The sequence below is a fragment of the Sarcophilus harrisii genome, chromosome 3 (genome assembly GCF_902635505.1).
Source record: "Sarcophilus harrisii chromosome 3, mSarHar1.11, whole genome shotgun sequence".
NCBI classification, from domain to species: domain Eukaryota; kingdom Metazoa; phylum Chordata; class Mammalia; order Dasyuromorphia; family Dasyuridae; genus Sarcophilus; species Sarcophilus harrisii.
In genome coordinates, this window is record NC_045428.1 from 302,005,899 (window position 1) to 302,021,044 (window position 15,146).

General features: G+C 36.1%; 1 protein-coding gene across 1 annotated transcript in view; it reads right to left on the reverse strand.

Moving 5' to 3' along the window:
• FSTL1 (follistatin like 1) overlaps positions 1 to 15,146 on the reverse strand; it is a 97,052-nt gene that overhangs the window by 11,613 nt on the left and 70,293 nt on the right. Inside the window, 4 exon segments of the mRNA XM_023499045.2 lie at positions 989 to 1,107; positions 10,558 to 10,688; positions 12,535 to 12,567; positions 13,436 to 13,565. Coding sequence (XP_023354813.1) covers positions 989 to 1,107; positions 10,558 to 10,688; positions 12,535 to 12,567; positions 13,436 to 13,565 — 413 coding nt within the window.

A 15,146-nucleotide genomic window follows, 5' to 3' on the forward strand; every position in this document is an offset into this window, starting at 1 on the left:
ATAAATTAGATACACAATAAGTATACATGGCCAAACCATTATTTTGCTGTACAAATAGAATCAGACTCTGAAGTATTGTACGATTAGCCTGTGAAGGAAATAAAAAATGCAGTTGGGCAAAAATATAGGGATTGGGAATTCAATGTAATGGTTTTTAGTCATCTCCCAGAGTTCTTTCGCTGGGTGTAGCTGGTTCAGTTCATTACTGCTCCATTGGAAATTATTTGGTTGATCTCGTTGCTGAGGATGGCCAGGTCCATCAGAATTGGTCATCATCTAGTATTGTTGTTGAAGTATATAATGATCTCTTGGCCCTGCTCATTTCACTCAGCATCAGTTCGTGTAAGTCTCTCCAGGCTTTCCTGAAATCTTCCTGTTGGTTATTTCTAACAGAATAATAATATTCCATAATATTCATATACCACAATTTATTCAGCCATTCTCCAACTGATGGGCATCCATTCAGTTTCCAGTTTCTAACCACTACAAAAAGGGCTGCCACAAACATTCGTGCACATACAGGTCCCTTTCCCTTCTTTATGATCTCTTTGGGATATAAGCCCAGTAGTAGCGCTGCTGGATCAAAGCGTATGCACAGTTTGATAACTTTTTGAGCATAGTTCCAAATTGCTCACAGAGTTATTTTAAGTGAAATGCTCTGTAAACTGTAAATGTGAAACACTGGAAAAACCCACAACAATAATAAATTAGAGAACAATAAATAAAACTGTTAGTGTGTCTCATATCCCTGTAGAAATAGTTCTTTTGCTTATGCTTTAACATGTTTAACATGTATTGGTCAACCTGCCATCTGGGAGAGGGGGTAGAGGGGAAGGGAAAAATTGGAACAAAGGCTTTTGCAATTGTCAATGCTGAAAAATTACCTATGCATATATCTTGTAAATAAAAAGCTATAATAAAAAAAAGAAATGGTTCTTTTGACCAAAGAAAGGAATCCTACTCCCATTCTCCCATCCAACCTTCCTACCTAAGCAGCTTGTTAGTCTCTTGGTTGACATAAGTGGTGATGTTGATTGCGGTTTCATTCTGTTCCACAAATTTCAAGAACTCATTGGAATCCAATCCGGAGTCTCCATCATCATAACTCTAGGGGAAAAAAGGATGAAATGCACATTTAAGCAAATGTTAGACAATGGTGATTTCATCTTTTCTTCTATAGTCTGACTAAATAAATTCATCTTTAAAAATATTTTGCTATTTATTTTTAATATTCTTTTCAAATTTTAAGTTCCAAATTCTCTCTCCTCCCCTTCCCATAAGCACTAAGAAGGCAATCAATATAACAATTATATATGTGAAATCATGCAAAACATATTTCCATATTAGCCATGGTTTTTTAAAGCAAGAAAAATAAAGTGAGAAAATTGCATTTCAATTTGCATTCAGTTAATCAGTTCTTACTCTAGGGGTGGATAGCATTATTTCATCATAAGACCTTTGGAATTGTCTTGGATCATCATATTGATTATAATAGCAAAATCTTTTATCATTACAACATTGCTGGTACTGTGGACAATGATCTCCAATTTCTTCTCATTTTATTTTGCATCAGTTCATATAGTTCTTGCTACATTTATCTGAAACTATCCCCTCATCATTTCTTATACCACAATAGTATTATATCACAATTATATACTACAAGTTGCTCGGTCATTCCCCAATTGATGGGCATCCCCTTAATTTTCAGTTCTTTGTCACCACAAAAAAGCCAGTATAAATATTTTTATACACATAGGTCATTTTCCTTTTCCTTTGATCTCTGGAATACAGACTTAGTAGTGGTATTGCTGAGTTCAAAGAGTATGCAGAGTTTTTATAGACCTTTGGGCATAGTTCCAAATTGTTCTTCAGAATGACTGGATTAGCTAACTAACCCACCAGCAGTTCATTTATATACCTATTCTTCCTTCATCCCTTTCACTGGAGTGGTACTTCAGAGTTATTTTAATTTGCATTTCTCTGATCAATAATGTTTTAGAACATTTCTATATGATTATAAATAGCTTTGATTTCTTCTGTTCATATCCTTTGATCATTTTTCAATTGGGGAATGGCTCTTATTTTTATAAATTTGGCTCAGTTCAATACTCTATATCTGAGAAATAAGATCTTTATCAAAGACATTACTTCATTATCCATGATACTTTTTTTTTTGCAAATCTAGTTTCCCTAATCATTTCTTTCAATTGCCTAAATATATTCATCTTTTCACCTACAGTAGACACTCAGAAGATGATATCAAAGAAATTACTTCATTGTCCATGGTATCTTTTAGCAAAATAGTTTCCCTAATTATTTCTTTTAATGAAATCTAAATATATTCATCTTTTCACCCCTACTAGACACTCAGAGGATGATAGGTGTAATACTACAAATCAGTGAGACATTCAGCTAGCTCTCCGGATTCCTCTATCTATTCACACAAGATGAAATAGAATGCCATTGAGGAGAAAGCTTGCTCAGATACCACTGAAGTACCATTGAATCCAAGAAGGGGCTGAGTAGATAGGGTAGAACTGCTTTAGAGAATCATGGAAGTGCTAAAAGGGTCCTCAGTAATTCCCCATTACTCCTACTTTATAGAAGAGGACACTAAAGCCCTGGGAAGAGAAAGTTATATAATGATTAAGCAGTAGAACCAGGAATGAATAAGGCAGAAGACGTTCTGGAGCAGCTACAGGAGAAACTGCTATCATGGATCTGGACTGCTCACAGATCACTGAAGCACTTTTATATCCAAAAAAGGACTGGTCAATGGAGGGAGACCTGGGTTTGAATTCAGAAAGAAATGAATATAAATTCTGTCTCAGATATTTCCTATGTGACCATATGCAGGCCTCAGTTTGTTCATTTGTAAGAGGAGGGGGTGCAGTTTGCTAATCTCTGAACTCTCTCCTAGCTCTATGCTACTACAACCTCAATCTCCCGACAGTGTCCAATTGTTTCTCTGAACTCTACTATGGTGCTTTCAATGGATGACCAAGCCTCTTTTTTCCCCTTTCCTTTTTCCCTTTAATTCTTCTTGATACTTTTTTTATTATAGCTTTTTATATACAAAACATATGCATGGGTAATTTTTCAACACTGACTCTTGAAAAACTTTTATTTCAACTTTTCCCCTCCTTCCCTCTACCCCCTCCCCTAGATGGCAGGTAGTCCCCTACATGTTAAATATGTTAAAGTATATGTTAAATACAATGTATGTTTACATATTTATAGTTATCTTGTTGCACAACAAAGATCGGATTTAGAAGGAAGGTAAAAATAACCTGAGAAGAAAAACAAAAATGCAAGCAAACAATAACAGAAAGAGTGTAAATGTTATGTTGTGGTCCATACTCGTTTCCCAGTGTTCTTTCTCTGGGTGTAGCTGGTTCTGTTCATTACAGATCAATTGGAACTGATTTGGATCCTCTCATTGTTGAAGAGAGCCATGTCCAACTTGATACATTTTTTGTTTTTACATCTTCATTTTAAAATATATCCTTTCTCCTTCCCTCCCTAGCCAATGTGAGAATAAAAAGGAAAAAAGAAAATCTGCAACAAAAACAGCAGATCAATCTTTTCTGAGAGTAATTAAATTGCTATTAAAATGTTTTGATACTCTTTAAAAACAACAGATTTTTTATTTCTCAGTTACTATTTTCCCCTTCTTTTGCTCTCTCATCTCAAAATCCCCTCTCAAAACAAATATCACTAAACAAGACAAAACAGTACACAGGGTATATCGGACAATACATGCCCCATTCTATACCAATAGCCCATCACCTCTCTGCATGTTTCACCAACTTTGACCATTGAAATCACAATTAAAACTAAATTTCTTTGCTCTTGACTTGACATCTGGACTCAACAAAGACTGACCTAGCCTGTTCTATCATACTCTTTGCCTTGCAGTCAATATTTAACTCTTCATGAACCATCTGTTACATCTCAAGACAAACACAATTCTCAGCATGACTTGCTGTTTCAGGCCAAACAGCTCTAACCTAGTCATCTCCTCCTCCTCGACCTTGGGGAGATGGTTTCTGATAATAAGCTGAAAAGGGAAAGGTTACAAATTAATGGCCTGTAGGCTCTAAGCAGCACAAAGTTCATCAGAATTGTTGTGTATATCACAAGCCATCCTGAAGAACTGTCAATACAAATCCCTGGATGACCTATTTGCAATTTCAGCTCCAGCAAAATCTGTCTAGGTAGATGAACAATGCAGTGGACACTGCTGCTGCTACTTTCCTATAAGACATTAAAGTGAAACCTGATCTATCTGTGAACATTAAAGAGGCTACGGCACCACATGGAAGAAGTAGGTGATAAATTTCACTGCTTTGAACAAAGTGTCAATTCGATGACTGGATCACAAGATCATAGACATGGAACTAGAAGGAAACTTAAAAGCCAACCCTTCTACTTCCTTCTTTATATGAGAGGAAACTAAAAAAGACTCAGAAAGATGAAGGGGTCTTGTCCAAAGTTACACAAGTAGTAAGATGGTAGAGCTTGATCTGAACACCTGCCCTGTAGCTTCAAGCTCATCGCCTTTTCTACCACATTATACCATGTCCCAAAATATTTCTTTTGCTATAAAGCATAAGTAAGTATGCAAATATGCAATAACATATCTTATATATCACATATAAATCATAAATAAATATATATCAAATATATAAATATTGTATACATTATGTGTGTATTAGATATATACTACATCATACTTATGTTATATATTTTGCATATAGAGCATAAATAAATAAAGCATATAAAGCATAAGGCTTCTTGCTTTCAACTGTCATACTTTTTTGAAGACCATGGACCAATTTTTTATGGTCCCTCTTACATGATGCTAAAGTGTGAGATGAAGGTGAACGTCTAAGACAGAACCCATTCTCTTTTCTCCTAAAAGTTTCTCCCCCTGCCAACATTCCTTATTACTATAGATGGCAATATCACCCTCCCTGTCCTTCTGGTTCATAATCTAGAAGTTATCTTGGATTTCTCACTATTTCTCATCCTCTCATATCCAATCTGTTACCAAGGCCTCTTCATTTCACCATTTTGCAACATTCCTTGAATGTGCTTCCTTATGTTTCCTTCTCTCCTCTGGCACTATTCCCACTCTAGTACAGGCCCTCATCACCTCACACCTGAATTATTGCAATATCACACCTGCTGGTAGGTCTGATTGCTTCAAGTCTCAATCCATCCTCCTTTCAGCCATTAATGTGATTTTCCCTAAAATATAGGTCTGATCATGTCATCCATCTATTCAATAAACTCTAGTAGCTACAAAGTACTCTGTTTAGTGTTCAAAGCTCTTTATAATCTAGCTCCCATCTACCCTTTCTTATATCTTATTCCCCATTACATACTCTTCTATTGAGTGGTATTGTCTTCCTAACTGTTCCAGGAACAATATATTCCATCTTTCATCTCCAGACATCTTCTCTGGTAGGACCCTATGCCTGGAAAGATCTTCTCTGTTCTAACTACTGATCTCCCCCAATTTCCTTTTTGTCCCAACTAAAATCCCATTTTCTGCAGGAAGCCTTCTATAACTTTTCTTAATTGTTGTGCTTTTCCTCTGTTAATTTTTTCAATTTACCCAAATATAACTTGATTTTTATGTATTCATTTGCATGTTGTTTCCTCCATTAAATTGTAAACTCTTTGAAGGCAGAGAGTGTCTTTTGCCTCTTTTTATTATCTCCAACATTTAGCACAGTGCTTGGTACATAATTGATTGAAAAAAGCTCCTGCCTTCCAGGAGCTTAAGTCCAGCCTTTGCTTGAAGACTTTCAGGGATAGGGATTACCTAGCCTCATAAGGTAACTTTTAGACAGTCTATTTATCAATCTTATTTTATCTTATAGTTAACAACTAGCATTAATAGCACCATATCAAATAGCAGTGGTAAATAATGGACATCTTTGCTTTGTCCCTGATCTTACTGGAAAGGACTTTAAGTTATCCTATACAATAAGTGTGACTTAATTTGATTAATTCTTGAGATGAGTCACCTAACAATTCTGTTTCATTTCTCCAAAGGTGATAATAATACTTGTATTATCTTATAGGGTTGTTTTTAGAATTAAACTTGTTAATAATTATAGGTAACATATTTGGATGAAAGTATTTTGTAAATTATAAAGGCAGTATTTGCCAACGTAAAGGATTATTATTTTTGGGAAGGCATTATAATGTGGAAAGAGTGTTGGATTTGAAATTCAAAATATCCATGTTTGAGCCCTAGCTCTAACCCTTATTAATTAGGTGATTGTGAGAAAGTCATTGACGTTTTCTGAGTCCCAAACTGCTCATCTGTAAAAGTGTGCTAATGACACTTGTACTGCCTATCTTACAGGGCTTTTGTGAAAAAAGCCCTTTGTAAATTATAGAACATCATATGATGTTGTACCTTAAAGCTGGAAGGATAGGAAACAGCATGATGTAATAAAGAGATCTCTGAACTCTGACTCATAAAACCTGAATTTTATTTCTGACTCTGTTAGTTACCACCACTATGACTTTGAGAAGGTAATTTATTTTCTGAAACTTAGTTTCTTCACTTGTAAAATCAAGAGTTTGGATTAGGTGATCTCCTAAAGATGTGATTCTCATAGTATCAAACTTTCTTGAGCTATAAATGATAGTTTGATGGGGGAGGATTATTACATCAGGCACTTCCTAGGGATATAGTTTTGAATAACGAAGGGGATTGATTTCTAAGTGAGTGTAAACTAGAGTAACATTTTTTCCCCATCTGTAAAATGAGCTAGAGAAGGAAATGGCAAATCACTAAAGTATCTTTGCCAAGGAAATCTCAAATGGAGTCATGGAGAGTCATTCTCAAGAGGTTCAACAAGAGTATCCAAAATGGATCTCTTGATAAACATCTTTTTTCATTATAACCTTGTGCCAGGGGAAGCTGGAAAATATTCTTTCTCCATAGTTTACAGCTTAGAAAATAGAAACATGCAAAGAAGTATCCTTGGACTTGGATTGGGAAGGAAGGGAAGGAAGGAAGAGAAGTCTCTTAGCATTAGTACCAAGTACAAGTTTAGAGGTTTTTGAATGAAGAGTCAGGCCTCCATATTCATAAGTGAATGGCATTGCTCACCAAGTTAAGGACCACTTCAGGCTATAGCTGGGGTCAGAGAATAATTTAACACTAAGAAAACAGAGATAAGAAGTAAGAGTCTAGGTATATGTCCTTCAGGCTATCTGTTATTATAACTAATTAGATATAGATTATTTATTTAAAAAGATCTTTATGACTTTGTGATCTGCCTTCTTAGTTTGGATTTGGATTGAGCTTTGGATACTGTAACCCCAGTGATTGCAAGAAAAAAAAAATGCCGTCATTGTCAAATCCTTCCTGTAAACATGCCAAGAAGATGTTTCACTGATGTTGTAGTGACTGAAAAGTAGGAGATGAAACTTCTATCTTTGTTTTATAAATTTAGACTTTGTCACTTTGAGCCACTTGAATCCATCACCAACTGACAGGTGCTTAAGACCTGTAGATGAGAGTCCCATCTTAAATCAACATTGGTATCAATGATAATAATCTCTTAATTGGGTCAGCTGAAAATGGAAAGAGAAGTCCTCCAATCAACTCAGTGGAGTTCCCAGAGCATTTGGTTCACAAATCAAGAAGAGAAATTCAATGATGGAAGTGGGAGAAGACCTTTTAGCATAGATTTTTTTCTCGAGGGAGCTTTTTTAAGATGAGAGCTGTTTCAGTATAGATTTGTAGATGAGGGGTAGATGATGGGAGTGTGATACAGGTACCCAGTAATCAAATCTAATTGTAGGTGTCTCTAATACCTGAGGCTTCATGTCACCAAAGGCCCATTATTAACACTACAAAGTTACAAACCCCTCCTTGTGGAGAGGTCTGGGTCTCAGAGCTCCCTGGTGCTGTAATTACCATAGAAATGCCTGTGTTACTAACAAACTCCTGTCAAGGGTGATTTATCTTGTTATCAAGTGTCTTGTCCAAGTTTCTTTCTCTCTCCACCTTTTATTTCTGTCCTTGTTCTTTGACATGCTTTCCCTGCCAGGAAGGGAGGTCATTGGTGTGCTGAGCAATGGAGTAAGTGCAGATCTGTTTTTCTATGAACATATTTGAGAAAGAACTGTCCTTAGAAGTTTGCATCTTTAGGACAGTTAAATAAAATTGATTATTGAATCTTTGATCAAAATGAAGTTGAGTATTTTGTTTCAACACTTTGATAAACTGCCGAGATGTCACTTTTGGCAGTAGCTACTGGGTTTGGTTACTCTGGAGCAGCCTAAATCACTCGGTCCTATCTGGCTCTGTATCCCTCCAGTGACAGAAAGAGGGGAAGAGAACAAGCATTTATTAAGGAAGAATATGAAAGTTTTCTTCTCTAAGGCAAGCCTTCTCTTACTTCCAAGGTCTCTTTGTCTCTGGAGACTTGCCTAACTTTGACCCCTGCTCTGTCTTAACCTATTTAATGCCTGGCTGGCCACATTGTGAGCTCTGCCTTCACTGCCAGGTTCCAGAATTATGCCTTTAATTAGCAAGGAGTTATTTCAACAAGAATGGGTTAAGACACAAGTCAAGCCATAAGTAGGAATTTCTTCACTCAGGGAAAATGGCACAAATATACTCTTATTTTGGGGAGTAGGGGAAATGTTGGTCAGAATAGCATTCTGTGATTAGGAGACAAGAGGTTTGGGAGAGGCGTATTCTTGCTAATTAGGCACTGGCAAGTGATACCACTTTAGCACTCTGGGGTAAGGTCCCAGTTGCCTTGTCCTGGTTAGGGCTCTGGACATTAGGTCAGCAAAGTAGTCAGGAAGGAGTCAGTGACCCTATGTAAGTTGAAAAAAGACCAGGCAATTGTAAATAAAAACAAAAAGTGATGTAAAAACAAAGGCTCCCTTACAGAAACAATTTTCCTTTGTGGCTAAGCCCAGCCCAGGTGCTTCTGGTCCTCTAGGTGAGAATAGAAAATTGGTGACACTTATTTCAGGTGGAGACTGCAGGGAACAAAAGGACCAGGGGCAGTTCCTGATAAGCAAATATTGACAGGTATTGAATTATTTAAGTCTCCTACACCTTTTCTTTCTCCTCTTTCTATCTTGCATATTTCCAGAGAGCACTAGGAGCCTGCTGCTACTGCTCTGCTTCTTAAGTAACACTCCTCTAGGCAATCTCTGAGGGATGCCTAATTGTCATTCACTGTAGTTGTCTGTGTATCTAAAGGAGGATAATTGTCATTCACAGTTGTATGTACCTGTGATGGTTTATCTCTGTGCATGTGTATTTATATTGGGACATACCTCAGAGTGCCCAATAATGTAAATGCAAACATATGCAGTGGTCTTTGTGTGTTTATATCTCTTCATATCTAAAAGAAACAGTTTTTCTGTCCATTTGCCTTTGTGATTTATGTTTAGGTATGTCTGTATCTGGTGGATATAAATTTATTAGGTATTTGTATATGTCTGTGGGCATGTGCCTTTATTCCCTGAGATCCCCTTTCCTTTCACTTGTTAGTACCTTCCCACTGAGATTGCTTTCTATTTATACTATAGATATCTTGTGAGTACTTTTTTTTTTTTTTTTTTTGCTGAGGCAATTGGGGTTAAGTGACTTGCCCAGGGTTCCACAGCTAGGAAATATCTGAGGCCAGATTTGAACTCAAGTTCTCCTCTGGCTGGTGCTCTATTCACTGCACCACTTAGTTGCCAAAATACATTTTTTTTTTAAAAGGCAGAGACTCCCTCTCTCATCTCCTTCAGAAGCTATTCACAGACCCAGTCCTACTAAGATTAGTATGGAAGCTTTTACCTTCTCTAGTTTTCACATGTGCCAGTTTCTTATTCTTTTGGGGTATCTCAGGAACCCTCACTTCAGGAACTCACACATATTAGAGTTAGATAGGGGAGATATGGGATCAACTTAGCTAACTGCACTCAGCGCTGTTGAACTCAAGTAATCCAATAGTCTCAGCCTCCCTGGTAAAGTGCACTCCAAGGACATATTGTTTCTTCAATTGGAAAATGAGAGCAGAAAGCATGTTTATTAATTTGGGGAGGAGCTAAAGACTAACTTGTTTTCTTTTCCTAATTTATAGCAATTCCAAAAGCTAAAATTATACCCCAAAGCTAGAATAAGACATAAGAAAAAACCCAGAGGTTCTAAAGATGTGGCCCTCCTACTCTTGAATCCAATGTGTGTGTGTGTGTGTGTGTGTGTGTGTGTGTGTGTGCAGGCACGCGCTTCACATATAATGATTTTAAAGTAAATAAACATGCAGTGATCTTCCCACAAAGCCTGCAATCAGAAAATCCTAAGTTCAAATTCTATCTTAGACACTTAGTGACTGTGTGACTCTGAGCAAGTCAATAAACCCCTATTTGCTATAGTTCCTTATCTGTAAAATGGAAACACACTGAAAAAAGAAATAGCAAATCATTTCTCCAGTATTTCTGCCTAGAATGCCCAAAAAGGGTCATGAAGAGTTGAATATGATTGAACAATTCAACAACAACATTTCTTACCTTAAAATATTTGTCTAAGATTTCGCTGTAGTTGCTTCCCTTAGAGAACCAGCCATCAGGTATGATCTCAGCCTCTAGCCACTGGATGATGCGCTTCCGGAGCTCATCACGGTCAGATTGATAGCAGACAACTATAGAAGAAAGATTAAAAAAAATTTTTAAAAAAGGAGGGCATATGATAGGGAGGATACAGGAAAAATCAGAAATAAGTAGAGAAAGAAAGATAGCATGCAACATAGGTAAGAGAAATGCAGGAAAGAAAAAATATTTAAAAGAACTTTTCATTAATCTTTATTTATAGGATTTTTACAGGAACAAATGTTTTGATTACAAGATAAAGGGAAAAAATGCTAGGTAGGTCCAAGCATTGTTTATTGTTTATTTCTTGTGTTACAGATAGATATTAGCAAGCTAAAATGAAAAAAAAAAATGATCCTATCCTGGCCAACTGCTATGTTGAAGCAGTTCACAAATAAAATGTCAATTTTACTATTACAACTGTTCAATCCACCTGATTCTGGGTCTTTAATGTGAATATTCTATCTCATCATATAAAGTAATATTCTGCAGGTTTCTCATCCTTATCAACTTATAAACCTGTTGTAGTTATTTAGTTCTTTAAGATGACTTTTCATGACCCTATTTGGGGTTTTATTGGCAAATACTGGATTAGTTTACCACTTCCTTCTCCATCTCACTTTAAAAATGAGGAAAATGAGGCAAATAGGATTAAGTGATTTGCCCGTTTTCACAGCTAATAAGAGTCTGAGGCCAGATTTGAATTCAGGCTTCCTAACTCCAGGTTTAGCATTTTATCTACTGTACTACCTAGCTCCTCTATATATCATTTGATATTGTTTTAATATAAACTGCCATTAAATATTCCCAAGTAAGCTTTACATTTGGTTCTAACTGGCTCAAGCTGATAATTAAATTCTCAGTGGGACCATTTACATTCAGAAATTGGCAACTGCCCTATATCAGGGCTTGATTTATTGTTTTGTTGATTGTGTAGATTTAAGCAAGTGTTGATAATACAGATTAAATTTTAAAATGTAGGTGCATATAGTTTTTTAAATAGAAATCCGGTTAAACATTTACCGACCCACCCCTATTTTGCTTTATAAACATTGCTTAAGCTCAGCAAAAGCACAGTAGAATGCTTGGAGAAGGAAGTCTTCACCAGACTCTATGGCTAGTGACTGTAGGTTAACAACAACAACAACATCATCATCATCATCATAATAATAATAATAATTGGCTTTTATATAGCACTTTGAAGTTTTGCAAAGTGTTTTATATCCATGATTTCATTCAAGCCCTGAATGCATCACTATTTTTAAAAATGTTATAGGATAGTTACCAGACATCACATTCAGGTTGAGGAAGTAGTGATTGGGAAACCAGAGTGGGAAAAATAGGATGAGAGGAGACCTGAAATACTCAAAGGTGGAAAGTCATGAAAAAAATACAAGTAAGTTTAATGGAATTTCCAGCCATTACAGCTCTGAATACTAACTGTATGACTTTGGTGTGAGTTAATCTTTCTCAGCCTCAGTTTTCTCAACTATAAAAGGGAAATAAACATACTTGTACTAATCACCTTACAGGTTTGTTGTAAGGAGAGCAATTAGTAAGTTTCAAAGCTCTATATACATGTTATTTAATAGGATTTAAGTGTATGATTTAACTGTGCTGGTTATCTGATTTTTCAGGATCAACAACCATAGGACTCAGCAGATAAGTGAAGGAGAAATGGGAAACTCAATTACATTTCCTCTAAAGTTTAAATCTTGCTCACATCAATATAACCCACTGGTTCAATTTGATGTGTAAAATGCAGACTTGACCTTTTTGGATCAATGCCCATTTCCGTGCCATATCCATTGAAGTCACTACTGATAATGACACAAACCTGATGTCAAGCATTAGGAAGTGTTTTCCAGGATGTGGGCTGTAGGAAAGGCAGATACTCACCTGGGCTTGCAGAAGGACTTGGTGGTTTCTTCTCTGCCAAAGGAAATGGGAAATTGTGTGAGTTGTCAAAGTAGAAAATGAGATCATTTCATTATTATGGTTAGTCCTCTCCTGGGAGGCAGTTGAGATATATGCAGCACTATTATTATTTTCTACTTTAACTCTCCGTTCATTTCAATGAAACCAATCTCCAGAAAGAAGCTAACTGGATCCCCAGCATTTTATTAGCTTGCCCAGGTCCTAATTCATTGAGCATCCAAGGCCCATGATACCTATTCTATTCTAGTAATATGAAAAGAGTACAGGATGGGGTCAAAGGTCTTTTCATCTAAAAGGGAGATAGTTAAGGCATAAAACCAAGGTAACAGAATGTGCTGAAGTGTTCCCAAATTCCCTCATGTTTTATTCAGAAGGATAGACAGGGAGAATTTTATAATAACATATAGAAATCAGGTAGGGGCTCCACAAATGCGATATAAGGGAAAGAATATACTTAGGATCAAGAAAACCTAGGTTCCATGACAGCCTCAGATATTTACTAAGTGATCTTAGTCTTTTAATCTACAAAATGACAGGGCTGGACTCAATGATCTGGGAGGTCCCTCCTAATTGTTAATCTATGGTCCTATGAGTCCAGCCTATTACCCAGTTGGAGATAAGGTCAAAAGACTTTTGTAGAGAATTTGACAGTCTGGCAGCAATGGTCAGAGATCTAGATAAACTAGCATCATCTCTAGGAAGAAGGCCAATGCTTAATGAGGATTTGGGTAGGAGCTAGAAGGGAATGGGGAAGAATTGGCAAAGTCCAGTGAATCTATTCTTTTTTTAATCTGTTCAACTGGTCTAGCACCCATACCTCTGAGCCCAATTCAAGGTCACAGACTATGTGGACACAATTTACCTTTGCAGTGTCCATCATGGTCCACCTGGATTTTGGATCCAGTGAGACACGCATCACGGTGCAGCTCACAGTGGTTGAGGTAAGTCTTCCCATTACTGCCACACACAGGCCTCTTGTGAGGTTTGCATTGCTGGAACAGATCCAAGAATAAATACAATGTTCCTATAGCCTCTGACACGGGCACCAACCAGCTCATCGGTGAACTTCCCCCTTAGATGGATAAGGTTTCTCCTTGTAGTGTGGTATGGCGGATTAAGTGCTGTAGTTAGAGCCAAGAAGCACTGAGTTCAATTTGCCTCTTGCTATGTGTTCTTGGGCAAGTCACTTCACCCTGTTTGCCTCAATTTCCTCATCTGTCAAATGAACCAAAGGAGGAAATGGCAAACCATTCTAGTGTCTTTGCCAAGGAAATCTCAAGAAGAATCAGATATGGATAATAGAGTTTGTTTTTACATATTTATTTCCTGATCTTCTCAATTAGATTGTAAGCTCTTTAATAGAAGAGATCATCTTTTGCCTCTTTTTTTGTGCAAATACCTGGTGCATGGTAGCACTTAATGTTTATTGATTGATCAAATGAGATATTTAAAAAGCACTCTGCTATGTAAATGCTAGATATGATTTTTATTACTAAGACATGAAAAGGAATAGAGGAAATACCCATATGGGTGTAATCATGGGTATCAAAATATACTTTCCAAAGAAGAATTACCAGGTTAAAGAGTATGAACAGCTTGGTATATCTTCTTCTACATCTTGACAGCTTACCACCCAGAAGGACTAGATGGATAGATGTCTATGGTCACTAGCAATGTTTTAGACTACCCCTTCCCATATATAATCCTTCAATATTGAGGTTTTTATAATTCCAATTTGCTTTTGCTAGTTTAATAGGTATACAGTGGCATCTTGGAGTTGTTTTAATTTGCATTTTGTAATTGTTAACAAAGGTAGGCACTTTAAATTAAATAATATATGTAGAGCCCTTTGTAAGCCTTAAAGTTATTTATAAATCTCAGTAATTATTGTCATTATCATTATTATTATCACTATTATTCTATGTGATCATCTCCTTTAACCACTTACTAAGTGAACTCTGATATTGAATACAAATATACATATAAATGCATAATACATATGTCAATTCTTTCAATATTTGGAAAACTAAGCTTTTAGCCATTTTTTACATTTATTTCCTCCTTATATGTTGCTTTCCCTGAGATATTTACTTTATTGTGCTTCATTGTGCATATTTTTTATTTTTATTTTTTTAATAAAACTGAATATCTGCATCTTGTCTTTTATGGAAATAGTCACTCCTTCAATAGCCAAGAGTCCATTTCCCTTCCACAGTTGTCATAAATATGCTCTTAAATTTTCTTTTGTTGTTATTTTGTTAAGTAGGCTGTTTTATTTTTATGTTTAGAACTAACACATCTTGAATTTATTGCTATGTATAGTGTGAGGTATATGGATTCAAGTTAATTCTTCTCCATTCATATACATCTCAATTACCCTTCCCTTGAAATATTTATTAAATAGTGAGTCTTTTTTTTTTTTTTTACCACTGTTGTATTATTACCTGTCTACTGCACATGAAGTCTTTATTATAGTTTAACTTTATTTCTATAATTTCATTTGTAATTCACTGAAAAGTTTTCTGATTTTTCTTCAGGCTATAATGTGGTTTTTTGATAATGAACAGACTACG